This window comes from Bufo gargarizans, chromosome 5 (genome assembly GCF_014858855.1).
Source record: "Bufo gargarizans isolate SCDJY-AF-19 chromosome 5, ASM1485885v1, whole genome shotgun sequence".
In the NCBI taxonomy this organism is placed as follows: Eukaryota; Metazoa; Chordata; class Amphibia; order Anura; family Bufonidae; genus Bufo; species Bufo gargarizans.
The window spans coordinates 159708099-159728010 of record NC_058084.1 but is presented as its reverse complement, the minus strand read 5'-3'; the positions used below and the strand labels follow the sequence as shown (position 1 = coordinate 159728010).

The 19912-nt window shown below is 44.0% G+C and overlaps 1 protein-coding gene across 1 annotated transcript in view; it reads right to left on the bottom strand.

Moving 5' to 3' along the window:
• Positions 1-200: 200 nt before the first annotated feature.
• LOC122939364 (olfactory receptor 6C65-like) overlaps positions 201-19912 on the bottom strand; it is a 49086-nt gene continuing 29374 nt past the window's right edge. The window contains exon 4 of the mRNA XM_044295429.1: positions 201-1055. Within this exon, the coding sequence (XP_044151364.1) occupies positions 201-1055 (855 nt within the window). The remainder of the gene's footprint in view (positions 1056-19912) is intronic.

Sequence of the window (19912 nt, the reverse complement as noted above, 5' to 3'; positions counted from 1 at the left end):
ATCCTTTTCACCCTAAAAGATCTCTATTAGGGTTCATGCACTCGAACGTGTGCCGCCCGTGCCATGCATTGGCAACCGCAACTATGTTTGCCTGATCACACAAACCGCACTATATTTAGCTGCAATTACTTTTTGAAAATTTTATCAGGTATGAAAAGTAATAAAATAGTCTTTATGTCAGTCATCAGAGGAAAATACTTCTAGCTCCATCCACAAACTCCTCGTATGGCATGTTTTACTTGGTTGTTTCTCAATGTATAGATGAAAGGGTTCAACATTGGTGTTATTATAGTGTTCAGGACTACTGCCATTTTGTTGAATTCTACAGTAGATCCACTAATGAAACGCAAACACATGAAAACAGAGCCTGAATAGAATATTAAAACAAGGATAAGGTGGGAAGAACAGGTGGAAAAAGTCTTCCATCGCTGCCCACTTGACCGTATTTTACAAATGGCTAAGATAATAAGTGTATATGACACTGTGATGCAGAGAAGGGATCCAAGAACAGTAAATGAAGAAGCTATTAGATTTAGAAGATCAATTAGGCTAGTGTCTTGACAGACAAGCTTTAGAAATGGATCAATGTCACAAAAAAAATGCTGAATAACATTAGAACCACAAAATGGTAGGTTAAAGGTAAGAATAGTAGCTGGTAAAGTATCTGCAAAGCCACACAACCAAGAACCTGCAGCAAGGTACAGGATTACTCTATGGTTCATCACAGTAACATAATGTAAAGGTTGACATATTGCCACATACCTATCAAAAGACATAACTGCTAAGAGGAAGAAATCAACGGAAGCTAATACAAAATAGAAATAACATTGGAAAACACAACCCCAATAGGAGATTGCACGGTTGCCAAATCCAACAATGGACAGAAATTTTGGTGTGATTGTTGTAGTGACACATATTTCTACAATAGACAGGTTGGACACAAAGAAGTACATGGGAGTGTGGAGACTTGGACAATTTAATGTTAGAGCAACTATGAGAATGTTTCCAGCCAAAGTGATCAAGTAGGAGACTAGAAGTAGTGAGAAAATGAAGATCTGAAGAGATCTAGTATAATGTATTTCTATTAGAAGAAAACTTTTAGTGGTATTGAATAGAGTTGAGCGAACACCTGGATGTTCGGGTTCGAGAAGTTCGGCCGAACATCCCGGAAATGTTCGGGTTCGGGATCCGAACCCGATCCGAACTTCGTCCCGAACCCGAACCCCATTGAAGTCAATGGGGACCCGAACTTTTCGGCACTAAAAAGGCTGTAAAACAGCCCAGGAAAGAGCTAGAGGGCTGCAAAAGGCAGCAACATGTAGGTAAATCCCCTGCAAACAAATGTGGATAGGGAAATGAATTAAAATAAAAATTAAATAAATAAAAATTAACCAAAATCAATTGGAGAGAGGTTCCATAGCAGAGAATCTGGCTTCCCGTCACCCACCACTGGAACAGTCCATTCTCAGATATTTAGGCCCCGGCACCCAGGCAGAGGAGAGAGGTCCCGTAACAGAGAATCTGTCTTCATGTCAGCAGAGAATTAGTCTGCATGTCATAGCAGAGAATGAGGCTTCACGTCAGCCACCACTGCAACAGTCCATTGGCATATATTTAGGCCCAGCACCCAGGCAGAGGAGGGAGGTCCCGTAACAGAGAATCTGTCTTCATGTCAGCAGAGAATTAGTCTGCATGTCATAGCAGAGAATGAGGCTTCACGTCAGCCACCACTGCAACAGTCCATTGGCATATATTTAGGCCCAGCACACACACAGGCAGAGGAGAGAGGTCCCGTAACAGAGAATCTGGCTTCATGTCAGCAGAGAATCAGTCTGCATGTCATAGCAGAGAATGAGGCTTCACGTCAGCCACCACTGCAACAGTCCATTGGCATATATTTAGGCCCAGCACACACACAGGCAGAGGAGAGAGGTCCCGTAACAGAGAATCTGGCTTCATGTCAGCAGAGAATCAGTCTGCATGTCATAGCAGAGAATGAGGCTTCACGTCAGCCACCACTGCAACAGTCCATTGGCATATATTTAGGCCCAGCACACACACAGGCAGAGGAGAGAGGTCCCGTAACAGAGAATCTGGCTTCATGTCAGCAGAGAATCAGTCTGCATGTCATAGCAGAGAATGAGGCTTCACGTCAGCCACCACTGCAACAGTCCATTGGCATATATTTAGGCCCAGCACACACAGGCAGAGGAGAGAGGTCCCGTAACAGAGGATCTGGCTTCATGTCAGCAGAGAATCAGTCTGCATGTCATAGCAGAGAATCAGGCTTCACGTCAGCCACCACTGCAACAGTCCATTGTCATAAATTTAGGCCCAGCACCCAGGCAGAGGAGAGAGGTCCCGTAACAGACAATCTGGCTTCATGTCAGCAGAGAATTAGTCTGCATGTCATAGCAGAGAATGAGGCTTCACGTCAGCCACCACTGCAACAGTCCATTGGCATATATTTAGGCCTAGCACACAGGCAGAGGAGAGAGGTCCCGTAACAGACAATCTGGCTTCATGTCAGCAGAGAATCAGTCTGCATGTCATAGCAGAGAATGAGGCTTCACGTCACCCACCACTGCAACAGTCCATTGGCATATATTTAGGCCTAGCACACAGGCAGAGCAGAGAGGTCCCGTAACAGACGATCTGGCTTCATGTCAGCAGAGAATCAGTCTGCATGTCATAGCAGAGAATGAGGCTTCACGTCACCCACCACTGCAACAGTCCATTGGCATATATTTAGGCCTAGCACACAGGCAGAGCAGAGAGGTCCCGTAACAGACAATCTGGCTTCATGTACAGCAGAGAATCAGTCTGCATGTCATAGCAGAGAATGAGGCTTCACGTCACCCACCACTGCAACAGTCCATTGGCATATATTTAGGCCTAGCACACAGGCAGAGCAGAGAGGTCCCGTAACAGACAATCTGGCTTCATGTCAGCAGAGAATCAGTCTGCATGTCATAGCAGAGAATGAGGCTTCACGTCACCCACCACTGCAACAGTCCATTGGCATATATTTAGGCCTAGCACACAGGCAGAGCAGAGAGGTCCCGTAACAGACAATCTGGCTTCATGACAGCAGAGAATCAGTCTGCATGTCATAGCAGAGAATGAGGCTTCACGTCACCCACCACTGCAACAGTCCATTGGCATATATTTAGGCCTAGCACACAGGCAGAGCAGAGAGGTCCCGTAACAGACGATCTGGCTTCATGTCAGCAGAGAATCAGTCTGCATGTCATAGCAGAGAATGAGGCTTCACGTCACCCACCACTGCAACAGTCCATTGGCATATATTTAGGCCTAGCACACAGGCAGAGCAGAGAGGTCCCGTAACAGACAATCTGGCTTCATGTCAGCAGAGAATCAGTCTGCATGTCATAGCAGAGAATCAGGCTTCACGTCAGCCACCACTGCAACAGTCCATTGTCATAAATTTAGGCCCAGCACCCAGGCAGAGGAGAGAGGTCCCGTAACAGACAATCTGGCTTCATGTCAGCAGAGAATTAGTCTGCATGTCATAGCAGAGAATCAGGCTTCATGTCAGCCACCACTGCAACAGTCCATTGGCATATATTTAGGCCTAGCACACAGGCAGAGGAGAGGTTCATTCAACTTTGGGTAGCCTCGCAATATAATGGTAAAATGAAAATAAAAATAGGATTGAATGAGGAAGTGCCCTGGAGTCCAATAATATATGGTTATGGGGAGGTAGTTAATGTCTAATCTGGACAAGGGACGGACAGGTCCTGTGGGATCCATGCCTGGTTCATTTTTATGAACGTCAGCTTGTCCACATTGGCTGTAGACAGGCGGCTGCGTTTGTCTGTAATGACGCCCCCTGCCGTGCTGAATACACGTTCAGACAAAACGCTGGCTGCCGGGCAGGCCAGCACCTCCAAGGCATAAAAGGCTAGCTCTGGCCACGTGGACAATTTAGAGACCCAGAAGTTGAATGGGGCCGAACCATCAGTCAGTACGTGGAGGGGTGTGCACACGTACTGTTCCACCATGTTAGTGAAATGTTGCCTCCTGCTAACACGTTGCGTATCAGGTGGTGGTGCAGTTAGCTGTGGCGTGTTGACAAAAGTTTTCCACATCTCTGCCATGCTAACCCTGCCCTCAGAGGAGCTGGCCGTGACACAGCTGCCTTGGCGACCTCTTGCTCCTCCTCTGCCTTGGCCTTGGGCTTCCACTTGTTCCCCTGTGACATTTGGGAATGCTCTCAGTAGCGCGTCTACCAACGTGCGCTTGTACTCGCGCATCTTCCTATCACGCTCCAGTGCAGGAAGTAAGGTGGGCACATTGTCTTTGTAGCGTGGATCCAGCAGGGTGGCAACCCAGTAGTCCGCACAGGTTAAAATGTGGGCAACTCTGCTGTCGTTGCGCAGGCACTGCAGCATGTAGTCGCTCATGTGTGCCAGGCTGCCCAGGGGTAAGGACAAGCTGTCCTCTGTGGGAGGCGTATCGTCATCGTCCTGCCTTTCCCCCCAGCCACGCACCAGTGATGGACCCGAGCTGCGTTGGGTGCCACCCCGCTGTGACCATGCTTCATCCTCATCCTCCTCCACCTCCTCCTCATCCTCGTCCTCCTCGTCCTCCAGTAGTGGGCCCTGGCTGGCCACATTTGTACCTGGCCTCTGCTGTTGCCAAAAACCTCCCTCTGAGTCACTTCGAAGAGACTGGCCTGAAAGTGCTAAAAATGACCCCTCTTCCTCCTCCTCCTCCTCCTCCTCCTGGGCCACCTCCTCTTCCATCATCGCCCTAAGTGTTTTCTCAAGGAGACATAGAAGTGGTATTGTAACGCTGATAACGGTGTCATCGCCACTGGCCATGTTGGTGGAGTACTCGAAACAGCGCAACAGGGCACACAGGTCTCGCATGGAGGCCCAGTCATTGGTGGTGAAGTGGTGCTGTTCTGTAGTGCGACTGACCCGTGCGTGCTGCAGCTGAAACTCCACTATGGCCTGCTGCTGCTCGCACAGTCTGTCCAGCATGTGCAAGGTGGAGTTCCACCTGGTGGGCACGTCGCATATGAGGCGGTGAGCGGGAAGGCCGAAGTTACGCTGTAGCGCAGACAGGCGAGCAGCAGCAGGATGTGAACGCCGGAAGCGCGAACAGACGGCCCGCACTTTATGCAGCAGCTCTGACATGTCGGGGTAGTTGTGAATGAACTTCTGCACCACCAAATTCAGCACATGCGCCAAGCAAGGGATGTGCGTCAAATTGGCTAGTCCCAGAGCTGCAACGAGATTTCGCCCATTATCACACACCACCAGGCCGGGCTTGAGGCTCACCGGCAGCAACCACTCGTCGGTCTGTTGTTCAATACCCCGCCACAACTCCTGTGCGGTGTGGGGCCTGTCCCCCAAACATATGAGTTTCAGAATGGCCTGCTGACGTTTACCCCGGGCTGTGCTGAAGTTGGTGGTGAAGGTGTGTGGCTGACTGGATGAGCAGGTGGAAGAAGAGGAGGAGGAAGCCGAGAAGGAGGAGGTGGCAACAGGAGGCAAAGAATGTTGCCCTGCGATCCTTGGCGGCGGAAGGACGTGCGCCAAACAGCTCTCCGCCTGGGGCCCAGCTGCCACTACATTTACCCAGTGTGCAGTTAGGGAGATATAGCGTCCCTGGCCGTGCTTACTGGTCCACGTATCTGTGGTTAGGTGGACCTTGCTACAGATGGCGTTGCGCAGTGCACACTTGATTTTATCGGATACTTGGTTGTGCAGGGAAGGCACGGCTCTCTTGGAGAAGTAGTGCCGGCTGGGAACAACATACTGTGGGACAGCAAGCGACATGAGCTGTTTGAAGCTGTCTGTGTCCACCAGCCTAAATGACAGCATTTCATAGGCCAGTAGTTTAGAAATGCTGGCATTCAGGGCCAGGGATCGAGGGTGGCTAGGTGGGAATTTACGCTTTCTATCAAATGTTTGTGAGATGGAGAGCTGAACGCTGGCGTGTGACATGGTTGAGACGCTTGGTGACGGAGGTGGTGGTGGTGGTGTTGGTGGTACATCCCCTGTTTGCTGGGCGGCAGGTGCCAACGTTCCTCCAGAGGCGGAGGAAGAGGCCGAGGCGGCAGCAGCAGAATAGGCCGAGGCGGCAGCAGCAGAAGAGGTAGCAGGGGGAGCCTGAGTGACTTCCTTGGTTTTAAGGTGTTTACTCCACTGCAGTTCATGCTTTGCATGCAGGTGCCTGGTCATGCAGGTTGTGCTCAGGTTCAGAACGTTAATGCCTCGCTTCAGGCTCTGATGGCACAGCGTGCAAACCACTCGGGTCTTGTCGTCAGCACATTGTTTGAAGAAGTGCCATGCCAGGGAACTCCTTGAAGCTGCCTTTGGGGTGCTCGGTCCCAGATGGCGGCGGTCAGTAGCAGGCGGAGTCTCTTGGCGGCGGGTGTTCTGCTTTTGCCCACTGCTCCCTCTTTTGCTACGCTGTTGGCTCGGTCTCACCACTGCCTCTTCCTCCGAACTGTGAAAGTCAGTGGCACGACCTTCATTCCATGTGGGGTCTAGGACCTCATCGTCCCCTGCATCGTCTTCCACCCAGTCTTGATCCCTGACCTCCTGTTCAGTCTGCACACTGCAGAAAGACGCAGCAGTTGGCACCTGTGTTTCGTCATCATCAGAGACATGCTGAGGTGGTATTCCCATGTCCTCATCATCAGGAAACATAAGTGGTTGTGCGTCAGTGCATTCTATGTCTTTCACCGCTGGGGAAGGGCTAGGTGGATGCCCTTGGGAAACCCTGCCAGCGGAGTCTTCAAACAGCATAAGAGACTGCTGCATAACTTGAGGCTGAGACAGTTTCCCTGGTATGCATGGGGGTGATGTGACAGACTGATGGGGTTGGTTTTCAGGCGCCATCTGTGCGCTTTCTGCAGAAGACTGGGTGGGAGATAATGTGAACGTGCTGGATCCACTGTCGGCCACCCAATTGACTAATGCCTGTACCTGCTCAGGCCTTACCATCCTTAGAACGGCATTGGGCCCCACCATATATCGCTGTAAATTCTGGCGGCTACTGGGACCTGAGGTAGTTGGTACACTAGGACGTGTGGATGTGGCAGAACGGCCACGTCCTCTCCCAGCACCAGAGGGTCCACTAACACCACCACGACCATGTCCACGTCCGCGTCCCTTACTAGATGTTTTTCTCATTGTTATGGTTCACCACAACAACAAATATATTATTTGGCCCAATGTATTGTATTCAAATTCAGCGGGATATAAATTTGAGGCCTAGTATTTAGGCGCTGGGTGACCGGTATGGATTTAGTGACAGAATTAGACTTGGAAATGCACAGAAGCGTGTGTGTGTGAAGTTATTCTGAATGACCCAATGTGCACCTTGAATATTATATACCCTTTTAGGGATAGATTTCAAATAGCTCTGATATAGCAGAAACCACTAAATTATGAAATTGCTAAATTGGGAATTGTATTTCAACCCAGAACAAAAAATGTGCTTTGACGGACACTAAATAACTTTCCCAGCCACAACAGGACAGCGTTAACGAGAGATTTAGCAGGATATAAATTTGAGGCCTAGTATTTAGGCGCTGGGTGACAGGTATGGGTTTAGTGACAGAATTAGACTTAGAAATACACAGTAGCGGGTGTGTGTGAAGTTATTCTGAATGACCCAATGTGCACCTTGAATATTATATACCCTTTTAGGGATAGATTTCAAATAGCTCTGATATAGCAGAAACCACTAAATTATGAAATTGCTAAATTGGGAATTGTATTTCAACCCAGAACAAAAAATGTGCTTTGACGGACACTAAATAACTTTCCCAGCCACAACAGGACAGCGTTAACGAGAGATTTAGCAGGATATAAATTTGAGGCCTAGTATTTAGGCGCTGGGTGACAGGTATGGGTTTAGTGACAGAATTAGACTTAGAAATACACAGTAGCGGGTGTGTGTGAAGTTATTCTGAATGACCCAATGTGCACCTTGAATATTATATACCCTTTTAGGGATAGATTTCAAATAGCTCTGATATAGCAGAAACCACTAAATTATGAAATTGCTAAATTGGGAATTGTATTTCAACCCAGAACAAAAAATGTGCTTTGACGGACACTAAATAACTTTCCCAGCCACAACAGGACAGCGTTAACGAGAGATTTAGCAGGATATAAATTTGAGGCCTAGTATTTAGGCGCTGGGTGACAGGTATGGGTTTAGTGACAGAATTAGACTTAGAAATACACAGTAGCGGGTGTGTGTGAAGTTATTCTGAATGACCCAATGTGCACCTTGAATATTATATACCCTTTTAGGGATAGATTTCAAATAGCTCTGATATAGCAGAAACCACTAAATTATGAAATTGCTAAATTGGGAATTGTATTTCAACCCAGAACAAAAAATGTGCTTTGACGGACACTAAATAACTTTCCCAGCCACAACAGGACAGCGTTAACGAGAGATTTAGCAGGATATAAATTTGAGGCCTAGTATTTAGGCGCTGGGTGACAGGTATGGGTTTAGTGACAGAATTAGACTTGGAAATACACAGTAGCGGGTGTGTGTGAAGTTATTCTGAATGACCCAATGTGCACCTTGAATATTATATACCCTTTTAGGGATAGATTTCAAATAGCTCTGATATAGCAGAAACCACTAAATTATGAAATTGTTAAATTGGGAATTGTATTTAAACCCAGAACAAAAAATGTGCTTTGACGGACACTAAATAACTTTCCCAGCCACAACAGGACAGCGTTAACGAGAGATTTAGCAGGATATAAATTTGAGGCCTAGTATTTAGGCGCTGGGTGACAGGTATGGGTTTAGTGACAGAATTAGACTTAGAAATACACAGTAGCGGGTGTGTGTGAAGTTATTCTGAATGACCCAATGTGCACCTTGAATATTATATACCCTTTTAGAGATAGATTTCAAATAGCTCTGATATAGCAGAAACCACTAAATTATGAAATTGCTAAATTGGGAATTGTATTTCAACCCAGAACAAGAAATGTGCTTGAACGGACACTAAATAACTCGCCCAGCTACAGCACTAAGGACAGATTTAGCTGGATATAAATTTGAGGCCTAGTATTTAGGCGCTGGGTGACAGGTATGGGTTTAGTGACAGAATTAGACTTGGAAATACACAGTAGCGGGTGTGTGTGAAGTTATTCTGAATGTCCCTATGTGCACCTTCAATATGATCTACCCTTTTAGGGATAGATTTCAAATAGCTCTGATATAGCAGAAACCACTAAATTATGAAATTGCTAAATTGGGAATTGTATTTCAACCCAGAACAAGAAATGTGCTTGAACGGACACTAAATAACTCGCCCAGCTACAGCACTAAGGACAGATTTAGCTGGATATAAATTTGAGGCCTAGTATTTAGGCGCTGGGTGACAGGTATGGGTTTAGTGACAGAATTAGACTTGGAAATACACAGTAGCGGGTGTGTGTGAAGTTATTCTGAATGACCCAATGTGCACCTTGAATATTATATACCCTTTTAGGGATAGATTTCAAATAGCTCTGATATAGCAGAAACCACTAAATTATGAAATTGCTAAATTGGGAATTGTATTTCAACCCAGAACAAAAAATGTGCTTTGACGGACACTAAATAACTTTCCCAGCCACAACAGGACAGCGTTAACGAGAGATTTAGCAGGATATAAATTTGAGGCCTAGTATTTAGGCGCTGGGTGACAGGTATGGGTTTAGTGACAGAATTAGACTTGGAAATACACAGTAGCGGGTGTGTGTGAAGTTATTCTGAATGACCCAATGTGCACCTTGAATATTATATACCCTTTTAGGGATAGATTTCAAATAGCTCTGATATAGCAGAAACCACTAAATTATGAAATTGTTAAATTGGGAATTGTATTTAAACCCAGAACAAAAAATGTGCTTTGACGGACACTAAATAACTTTCCCAGCCACAACAGGACAGCGTTAACTAGAGATTTAGCAGGATATAAATTTGAGGCCTAGTATTTAGGCGCTGGGTGACAGGTATGGGTTTAGTGACAGAATTAGACTTAGAAATACACAGTAGCGGGTGTGTGTGAAGTTATTCTGAATGACCCAATGTGCACCTTGAATATTATATACCCTTTTAGGGATAGATTTCAAATAGCTCTGATATAGCAGAAACCACTAAATTATGAAATTGCTAAATTGGGAATTGTATTTCAACCCAGAACAAGAAATGTGCTTGAACGGACACTAAATAACTCGCCCAGCTACAGCACTAAGGACAGATTTAGCTGGATATAAATTTGAGGCCTAGTATTTAGGCGCTGGGTGACAGGTATGGGTTTAGTGACAGAATTAGACTTGGAAATGCACAGTAGCGGGTGTGTGAAGTTATTCTGAATGTCCCTATGTGCACCTTCAATATGATCTACCCTTTTAGGGATAGATTTCAAATAGCTCTGATATAGCAGAAACCACTAAATTATGAAATTGCTAAATTGGGAATTGTATTTCAACCCAGAACAAGAAATGTGCTTGAACGGACACTAAATAACTCGCCCAGCTACAGCACTAAGGACAGATTTAGCTGGATATAAATTTGAGGCCTAGTATTTAGGCGCTGGGTGACAGGTATGGGTTTAGTGACAGAATTAGACTTGGAAATACACAGTAGCGGGTGTGTGTGAAGTTATTCTGAATGACCCAATGTGCACCTTGAATATTATATACCCTTTTAGGGATAGATTTCAAATAGCTCTGATATAGCAGAAACCACTAAATTATGAAATTGCTAAATTGGGAATTGTATTTCAACCCAGAACAAAAAATGTGCTTTGACGGACACTAAATAACTTTCCCAGCCACAACAGGACAGCGTTAACGAGAGATTTAGCAGGATATAAATTTGAGGCCTAGTATTTAGGCGCTGGGTGACAGGTATGGGTTTAGTGACAGAATTAGACTTGGAAATACACAGTAGCGGGTGTGTGTGAAGTTATTCTGAATGACCCAATGTGCACCTTGAATATTATATACCCTTTTAGGGATAGATTTCAAATAGCTCTGATATAGCAGAAACCACTAAATTATGAAATTGTTAAATTGGGAATTGTATTTAAACCCAGAACAAAAAATGTGCTTTGACGGACACTAAATAACTTTCCCAGCCACAACAGGACAGCGTTAACGAGAGATTTAGCAGGATATAAATTTGAGGCCTAGTATTTAGGCGCTGGGTGACAGGTATGGGTTTAGTGACAGAATTAGACTTAGAAATACACAGTAGCGGGTGTGTGTGAAGTTATTCTGAATGACCCAATGTGCACCTTGAATATTATATACCCTTTTAGGGATAGATTTCAAATAGCTCTGATATAGCAGAAACCACTAAATTATGAAATTGCTAAATTGGGAATTGTATTTCAACCCAGAACAAGAAATGTGCTTGAACGGACACTAAATAACTCGCCCAGCTACAGCACTAAGGACAGATTTAGCTGGATATAAATTTGAGGCCTAGTATTTAGGCGCTGGGTGACAGGTATGGGTTTAGTGACAGAATTAGACTTGGAAATGCACAGTAGCGGGTGTGTGAAGTTATTCTGAATGTCCCTATGTGCACCTTCAATATGATCTACCCTTTTAGGGATAGATTTCAAATAGCTCTGATATAGCAGAAACCACTAAATTATGAAATTGCTAAATTGGGAATTGTATTTCAACCCAGAACAAGAAATGTGCTTGAACGGACACTAAATAACTCGCCCAGCTACAGCACTAAGGACAGATTTAGCTGGATATAAATTTGAGGCCTAGTATTTAGGCGCTGGGTGACAGGTATGGGTTTAGTGACAGAATTAGACTTGGAAATACACAGTAGCGGGTGTGTGTGAAGTTATTCTGAATGACCCAATGTGCACCTTGAATATTATATACCCTTTTAGGGATAGATTTCAAATAGCTCTGATATAGCAGAAACCACTAAATTATGAAATTGCTAAATTGGGAATTGTATTTCAACCCAGAACAAGAAATGTGCTTGAACGGACACTAAATAACTCGCCCAGCTACAGCACTAAGGACAGATTTAGCTGGATATAAATTTGAGGCCTAGTATTTAGGCGCTGGGTGACAGGTATGGGTTTAGTGACAGAATTAGACTTGGAAATGCACAGTAGCGGGTGTGTGAAGTTATTCTGAATGTCCCTATGTGCACCTTCAATATGATCTACCCTTTTAGGGATAGATTTCAAATAGCTCTGATATAGCAGAAACCACTAAATTATGAAATTGCTAAATTGGGAATTGTATTTCAACCCAGAACAAGAAATGTGCTTGAACGGACACTAAATAACTCGCCCAGCTACAGCACTAAGGACAGATTTAGCTGGATATAAATTTGAGGCCTAGTATTTAGGCGCTGGGTGACAGGTATGGGTTTAGTGACAGAATTAGACTTGGAAATGCACAGTAGCGGGTGTGTGAAGTTATTCTGAATGTCCCTATGTGCACCTTCAATATGATCTACCCTTTTAGGGATAGATTTCAAATAGCTCTGATATAGCAGAAACCACTAAATTATTAAATTGCTAAATTGGGAATTGTATTTCAACCCAGAACAAGAAATGTGCTTGAACGGACACTAAATAACTCGCCCAGCTACAGCACTAAGGACAGATTTAGCTGGATATAAATTTGAGGCCTAGTATTTAGGCGCTGGGTGACAGGTATGGGTTTAGTGACAGAATTAGACTTGGAAATACACAGTAGCGGGTGTGTGTGAAGTTATTCTGAATGACCCAATGTGCACCTTGAATATTATATACCCTTTTAGGGATAGATTTCAAATAGCTCTGATATAGCAGAAACCACTAAATTATGAAATTGCTAAATTGGGAATTGTATTTCAACCCAGAACAAGAAATGTGCTTGAACGGACACTAAATAACTCGCCCAGCTACAGCACTAAGGACAGATTTAGCTGGATATAAATTTGAGGCCTAGTATTTAGGCGCTGGGTGACAGGTATGGGTTTAGTGACAGAATTAGACTTGGAAATGCACAGTAGCGGGTGTGTGAAGTTATTCTGAATGTCCCTATGTGCACCTTCAATATGATCTACCCTTTTAGGGATAGATTTCAAATAGCTCTGATATAGCAGAAACCACTAAATTATGAAATTGCTAAATTGGGAATTGTATTTCAACCCAGAACAAGAAATGTGCTTGAACGGACACTAAATAACTCGCCCAGCTACAGCACTAAGGACAGATTTAGCTGGATATAAATTTGAGGCCTAGTATTTAGGCGCTGGGTGACAGGTATGGGTTTAGTGACAGAATTAGACTTGGAAATGCACAGTAGCGGGTGTGTGAAGTTATTCTGAATGTCCCTATGTGCACCTTCAATATGATCTACCCTTTTAGGGATAGATTTCAAATAGCTCTGATATAGCAGAAACCACTAAATTATGAAATTGCTAAATTGGGAATTGTATTTCAACCCAGAACAAGAAATGTGCTTGAACGGACACTAAATAACTCGCCCAGCTACAGCACTAAGGACAGATTTAGCTGGATATAAATTTGAGGCCTAGTATTTAGGCGCTGGGTGACAGGTATGGGTTTAGTGACAGAATTAGACTTGGAAATACACAGTAGCGGGTGTGTGTGAAGTTATTCTGAATGACCCAATGTGCACCTTGAATATTATATACCCTTTTAGGGATAGATTTCAAATAGCTCTGATATAGCAGAAACCACTAAATTATGAAATTGCTAAATTGGGAATTGTATTTCAACCCAGAACAAGAAATGTGCTTGAACGGACACTAAATAACTCGCCCAGCTACAGCACTAAGGACAGATTTAGCTGGATATAAATTTGAGGCCTAGTATTTAGGCGCTGGGTGACAGGTATGGGTTTAGTGACAGAATTAGACTTGGAAATGCACAGTAGCGGGTGTGTGAAGTTATTCTGAATGTCCCTATGTGCACCTTCAATATGATCTACCCTTTTAGGGATAGATTTCAAATAGCTCTGATATAGCAGAAACCACTAAATTATGAAATTGCTAAATTGGGAATTGTATTTCAACCCAGAACAAGAAATGTGCTTGAACGGACACTAAATAACTCGCCCAGCTACAGCACTAAGGACAGATTTAGCTGGATATAAATTTGAGGCCTAGTATTTAGGCGCTGGGTGACAGGTATGGGTTTAGTGACAGAATTAGACTTGGAAATGCACAGTAGCGGGTGTGTGAAGTTATTCTGAATGACCCTATGTGCACCTTCAATATGATCTACCCTTTTAGGGATAGATTTCAAATAGCTCTGATATAGCAGAAACCACTAAATTATGAAATTGCTAAATTGGGAATTGTATTTCAACCCAGAACAAGAAATGTGCTTGAACGGACACTAAATAACTCGCCCAGCTACAGCACTAAGGACAGATTTAGCTGGATATAAATTTGAGGCCTAGTATTTAGGCGCTGGGTGACAGGTATGGGTTTAGTGACAGAATTAGACTTGGAAATGCACAGTAGCGGGTGTGTGAAGTTATTCTGAATGACCCTATGTGCACCTTGAATATTATATACCCTTTTAGGGATAGATTTCAAATAGCTCTGATACAGCAGAAACCACTAAATTTTTAAATTGCTAAATTGGGAATTGTATTTCAACCCAGAACAAAAAATGTGCTTTGACGGACACTAAATAACTTTCCCAGCCACAACAGGACAGCGGTAACGAGAGATTTAGCGGGATATAAATTTGAGGCCTAGTATTTAGGCGCTGGGTGACCGGTATGGATTTAGTGACAGAATTAGACTGGGATATGGCCAAAAAATAACCACACTATTGCTGGTTAAATGCACTTGGTGATGGGCGCAGCTTGCCCCTGATGTAGTATATGGCCAAAAAATGAACAGACTATTGCTGGTTAAATGCACTTGGTGTCACAGCTTGACCAACCACACTACTGAGGGTTAAATGCACTTGGTGACGGGCGCAGCTTGCCCCTGATGTAGTATATGGCCAAAAAATGAACAGACTATTGCTGGTTAAATGCACTTGGTGACGGGCGCAGCTTGCCCCTGATTTAGTATATGGCCAAAAAATGAACAGACTATTGCTGGTTAAATGCACTTGGTGTGATAGCTTGACCAACCACACTACTGAGGGTTAAATGCACTTGGTGACGGGCGCAGCTTGCCCCTGATGTAGTATATGGCCAAAAAATAAACAGACTATTGCTGGTTAAATGCACTTGGTGTGACAGCTTCACCCTGATGTAGGCTTTAGCCAAAAAACAAACGCACCATTGAGGGTTAAATGCACTTGGTGACAGGCGCAGCTTGCCCCTGATGTAGTATATGGCCAAAAAATAAACAGACTATTGCTGGTTAAATGCACTTGGTGTGACAGCTTCACCCTGATGTAGGCTTTAGCCAAAAAACAACCACACCATTGAGGGTTAAATGCACTTGGTCGCAGCTTGTGCTGGCGCACCACAAGACACAAAATGGCCGCCGATCACCCCAGAAAAATGTGACTGACAAACGGTCTGGGCAGCCTAAAAACAGTGAGCAATTGAGGATCAGCAGCTCAATGATCCACAGCTGCAGATCGATCAGTTAATCAAGTCCTTTGGAGGAGTTAATCTGCCTAATCTCGCCCTACTGTCGCAGCCGCAACCTCTCCCTACGCTAATCAGAGCAGAGTGACGGGCGGCGCTATGTGACTCCAGCTTAAATAGAGGCTGGGTCACATGGTGCTCTGGCCAATCACAGCCATGCCAATAGTAGGCATGGCTGTGATGGCCTCTTGGGGCAAGTAGTATGACGCTTGTTGATTGGCTGCTTTGCAGCCTTTCAAAAAGCGCCAAGAAAGCGTCACAAAAGCGCGAAGAAAGCGACGAACACCGAACCCGAACCCGGACTTTTACGAAAATGTCCGGGTTCGGGTCCGTGTCACGGACACCCCAAAATTCGGTACGAACCCGAACTATACAGTTCGAGTTCGCTCATCCCTAGTATTGAACATCTCATCGGGGTTTGGTTTTACAATGGTCACTGTCATAGTCTCCAGAAGACTGAAGTAGCTGTTATAATACGTGACTTATACCTGAAATATGAAATGATTAGTGAGCAACAAAAGACATTGTATAAACATAATAATAAGAACGATCTATAAAGAAAGCCAACTTTCAACAGAGCCTCTGATAAATGAGAGCTGGAATGTGGTTACTGGAATCTAGTTGGAATCTGCATTCTTTGGTTTTCTTTTAAAATATTTTTTTACGATTTTAAAACCAAGAAGAAATATAAATTTACAATTTCATCAATTACTTCAAATGAGTGGTGATACGTTAGAGGTATTACATATGAAATATTATAATGACAATAATAACTGACAACAATGTAGAGTAGGTGTCTTGAGATGGCTGCTCATCAAGGTTCATCAGCTATTGCATTCTTTTACAGTATAATTTGTAATTGCCACTACTAACATGGGAGATGGAAGTTCAAGGAAAACAAAAGTTTTCCTACATTTTCATACATTTTAGTTGTGAAATTGTACAATATTAGGCAGGTGTAAATTTAAAGAATCTTACTGCTGAACTATGTTCTTTATGAATTTAAACAAATGCACTTTGACTCACATTATCATATGGAAATGAAGCAAACTTGCAGCACGGTGGCACAGTGGTTAGAACTGTTGCCATGCACTGAGCTTGAAGAGAAAAGGAGAGCACAGCTTCATAGGAAGGACTGTTTTTAAATCGTGGTAAGCATGTGTGTTAGAGCTTTTCAACTGGAAGGGTTGCGCTGAGGGTGCAACACCCGATACAGGCCTTCTCCTTCCAGGCACGTCATGCAAAGCTGTTGATATAATGAAGAAGAGAGCACGGGATACATTAGCAGCGCAACCAAGTAAATCCAGTTACATTGTAGTGTTTGAATATCTTTATTGAGGTTTCATCAGACCGAAAACAACAAATGTTTTCTGAAACCATGGAGAAGGAGCTATGCTTCAGTCATTTGTAGGTGACCTCCAATTTTCTCCATCTTGACTTTGTCACTAGTGTTGAGCGAATCGAAGCATCCAAAGTGGAATTCAATCCGAAGTTTTGGAAAAATTTAATTTGCCGGAAAAGCTAAATTTTCTCGCGCTTCGTGGTAACAAATCGGATTTTTTTCTAAAATTGCTGCTGCAGGTGTTACAAAATGAAAGTAAAAAGCCCGGGAATTAGAGATGTGACAAGCGCTCATGTGCTAGGGACAGTGTTGTTACAAATACTTAAAAAAATAATATTGGTGAGGTAGAGTGTAAGGACAATGCAAGGAGATCGTAGAGACAGTTTTTAGAGACTGTAGGAAGAGCACAAGGAGAGCATAGGGAGACTGCAGGGACAGTGCAGACTCAGTGGAATCGTCCTGTGCATCTTGTTCACCTACTGTACTATTCAGACTTAATCTGTTTTGTTTTAAATACACTTACTGTGAATTGTGTTGGATCCATTTGTTTAGACATAAAAAAATGTAAGTGAATGGTGTTGGATCCATTTTTTCAGACATAAAAAAACTGATCCAGCGCCCATTGACTCACGCTTTTAGTGACGGATCCGTTATTATGTGACGGATCTGTTATTATTAGAATGGAGATGTCGGAACTCAAAACTGTACATTAAAAACACAGAAGTGAAAGTAGTTTTAGTCTCAACAGGCGGTCTAATATATATCCGCGTTTATCTTGTTCACCGTCTGCACCATACATACCTAATCTGTTCTATAATACATAGACTTACTGTCTGTCAGACTTAGTCTTAACAGGCAGTGTAATATATCAAAAGAAGAGTTGGTTGTAGCAGCGGCCGCAGCAACAGGCCAGAGCTGCTTTGAATAACAATCCAGCTGTACTGGAATGGTTGACTCGCTCTTTAACATCATCTCAGGTGACAACAGATACACACAGCCAGGAATCGGTGGCTTCCTCTGACACCTTGTTTAGTTGGCATTGCGAAGGAACTGCCACTGTGTCCTCACCTGTCCTGAATCTGCCTCTTGCTTTTTTTGCTCCTTTTGCTAGCCAAGTAAGGTATGCCGCAGGCGCTGCTCTGCTTTTCAGCGAGGATGAGCTTTTTGCGGACAGTCAGCAGTTACAGGCCAGAACAGACTTGGAGGAAGGGTCCCCTGCAAACTCCTATACTGATGATGACAGTTAGGTAGGAGCACATGTTGTGAGAGATCAGGGACGTGCACAAAAGACAGGTGAGGAACAAACCAATGTAGGCGACAATGTTGTCGATCGCAAGAGGAAGTTTTTTTAAAGAGGGGGCATCATCATCATCAGGGGCAAGGGTGGCAACATGCCCATAAGACAGCAAGTTCGAAGAGGGCCTGTGAGATAGCATGGTGGCATCATGCCCATTAGACAGCAGCATGGACGAGTGCCTGTGAGACAGCAGGATGGAAGTAGTGGGAGATCTGCAGCCAAATGCCTGAGGGGTTCACTGTGTGCTACTCAGGAGACTACTTAGGAACCCACCAGCAGTGCACGGGTTCATAAAGGCAGTGACATACTCGGCAGTGTGTGAATTTTTCACCAAGTCTATGGGGGATAATAGCGTGGCCGTATGCAGGATATGTAGGCAGAAGGTGAGGCGTGGTCAAGGTGGTAATGTTTGGAGTCTAGGATAAGCAGTTTTCTTTAGCCACCTGCTGAAGAATCCACCCAGCAACAGCCGCATGAAATGCAGCAGAATCTCAACCAGCAGGTTGTGGCATAATTCGACTGCACTCTGTCACCCATTATCCAAGATCCCCTGGACTACTGAACATGCAAACTTGAATTGTGGCCACAAGTGACTTAGCTTGTCATGGGCATGCTTTCCTGTCAGTCTAGTAGTGTGGCATCTAAGCGGGTTTTTAGTGCTGCGGGGGGCATAGTTACCCCTAAAAAAAAATTGCCTTTCCTCTGAAAATATTCAGAGACTAACCTTCATAAAGATGAATCAGGCGTGGATCAACCAGGATTTTCAGACACCAGCGCCTGATGCAACATAATAGATCATTCTGCCACTAATGATCATACTGTAGTGTACTGGCACACTGGAATATTTTGCAAAATGGGCCATTACTTCTGGACACGTGCTGCTTCCACCATTCTGACGCTGCCACCCTCCTGATGCCACCCACCTGCTGTCTCTACTGCCATTCATACAAAGAGGATTCTTGGCCTACTGATATATACATGTGAATTTTTATTTTTTTATATGATATGCATGCCACGGGGCTTTGTTATTACACTGCTAATGTTGGGTTCTGCTACTACTGTGGTCTGCTACCATCTTGTGCTGTATGCCACTGCTGTTGCCTCCCTCCCTCTCTGTCATAGGGCCACTATTGTCCCTGTTACTGCCACTGCTGTTGACCCCCATACCCACTCTATTATGAAGTCAATATTGTCTGTGTTGACTTCATCGGTTATATTTTTATTTTTTTCTAAAGAACAGCAAAAAAAAAAAAAAAAAATATTGAAAAAAAGATAGATCCTGTATTTTGAGCATCCATATGGCCTCTTTCACAAATCAGTGTTTTGTATCAATATTTGATAAAAATTGGTAATCCAAAAGCAGGAGTAGATCTAATACACAGATGAGATGCAAATAATTTATTACACTTTATCTCTGTTTTGGACCCACTCCTGTTTTTGGCTTATACATACTGATTAAAGATTGATGCAAAACACTGACCAAAGACTGACCTCCTGAAAGAGGCTTTATGGATGCTCAAAATATTGAGCTGTTCTTTTTGTTTTTAGTTTTCTGTTCTTCTGACGGATTAGAAGAACAGAAAAGTAAGCAGTGATGTTAACACATTACTGCCAATGTTGCTGCCCCCCCACTGTGTCATGGGGTCACTG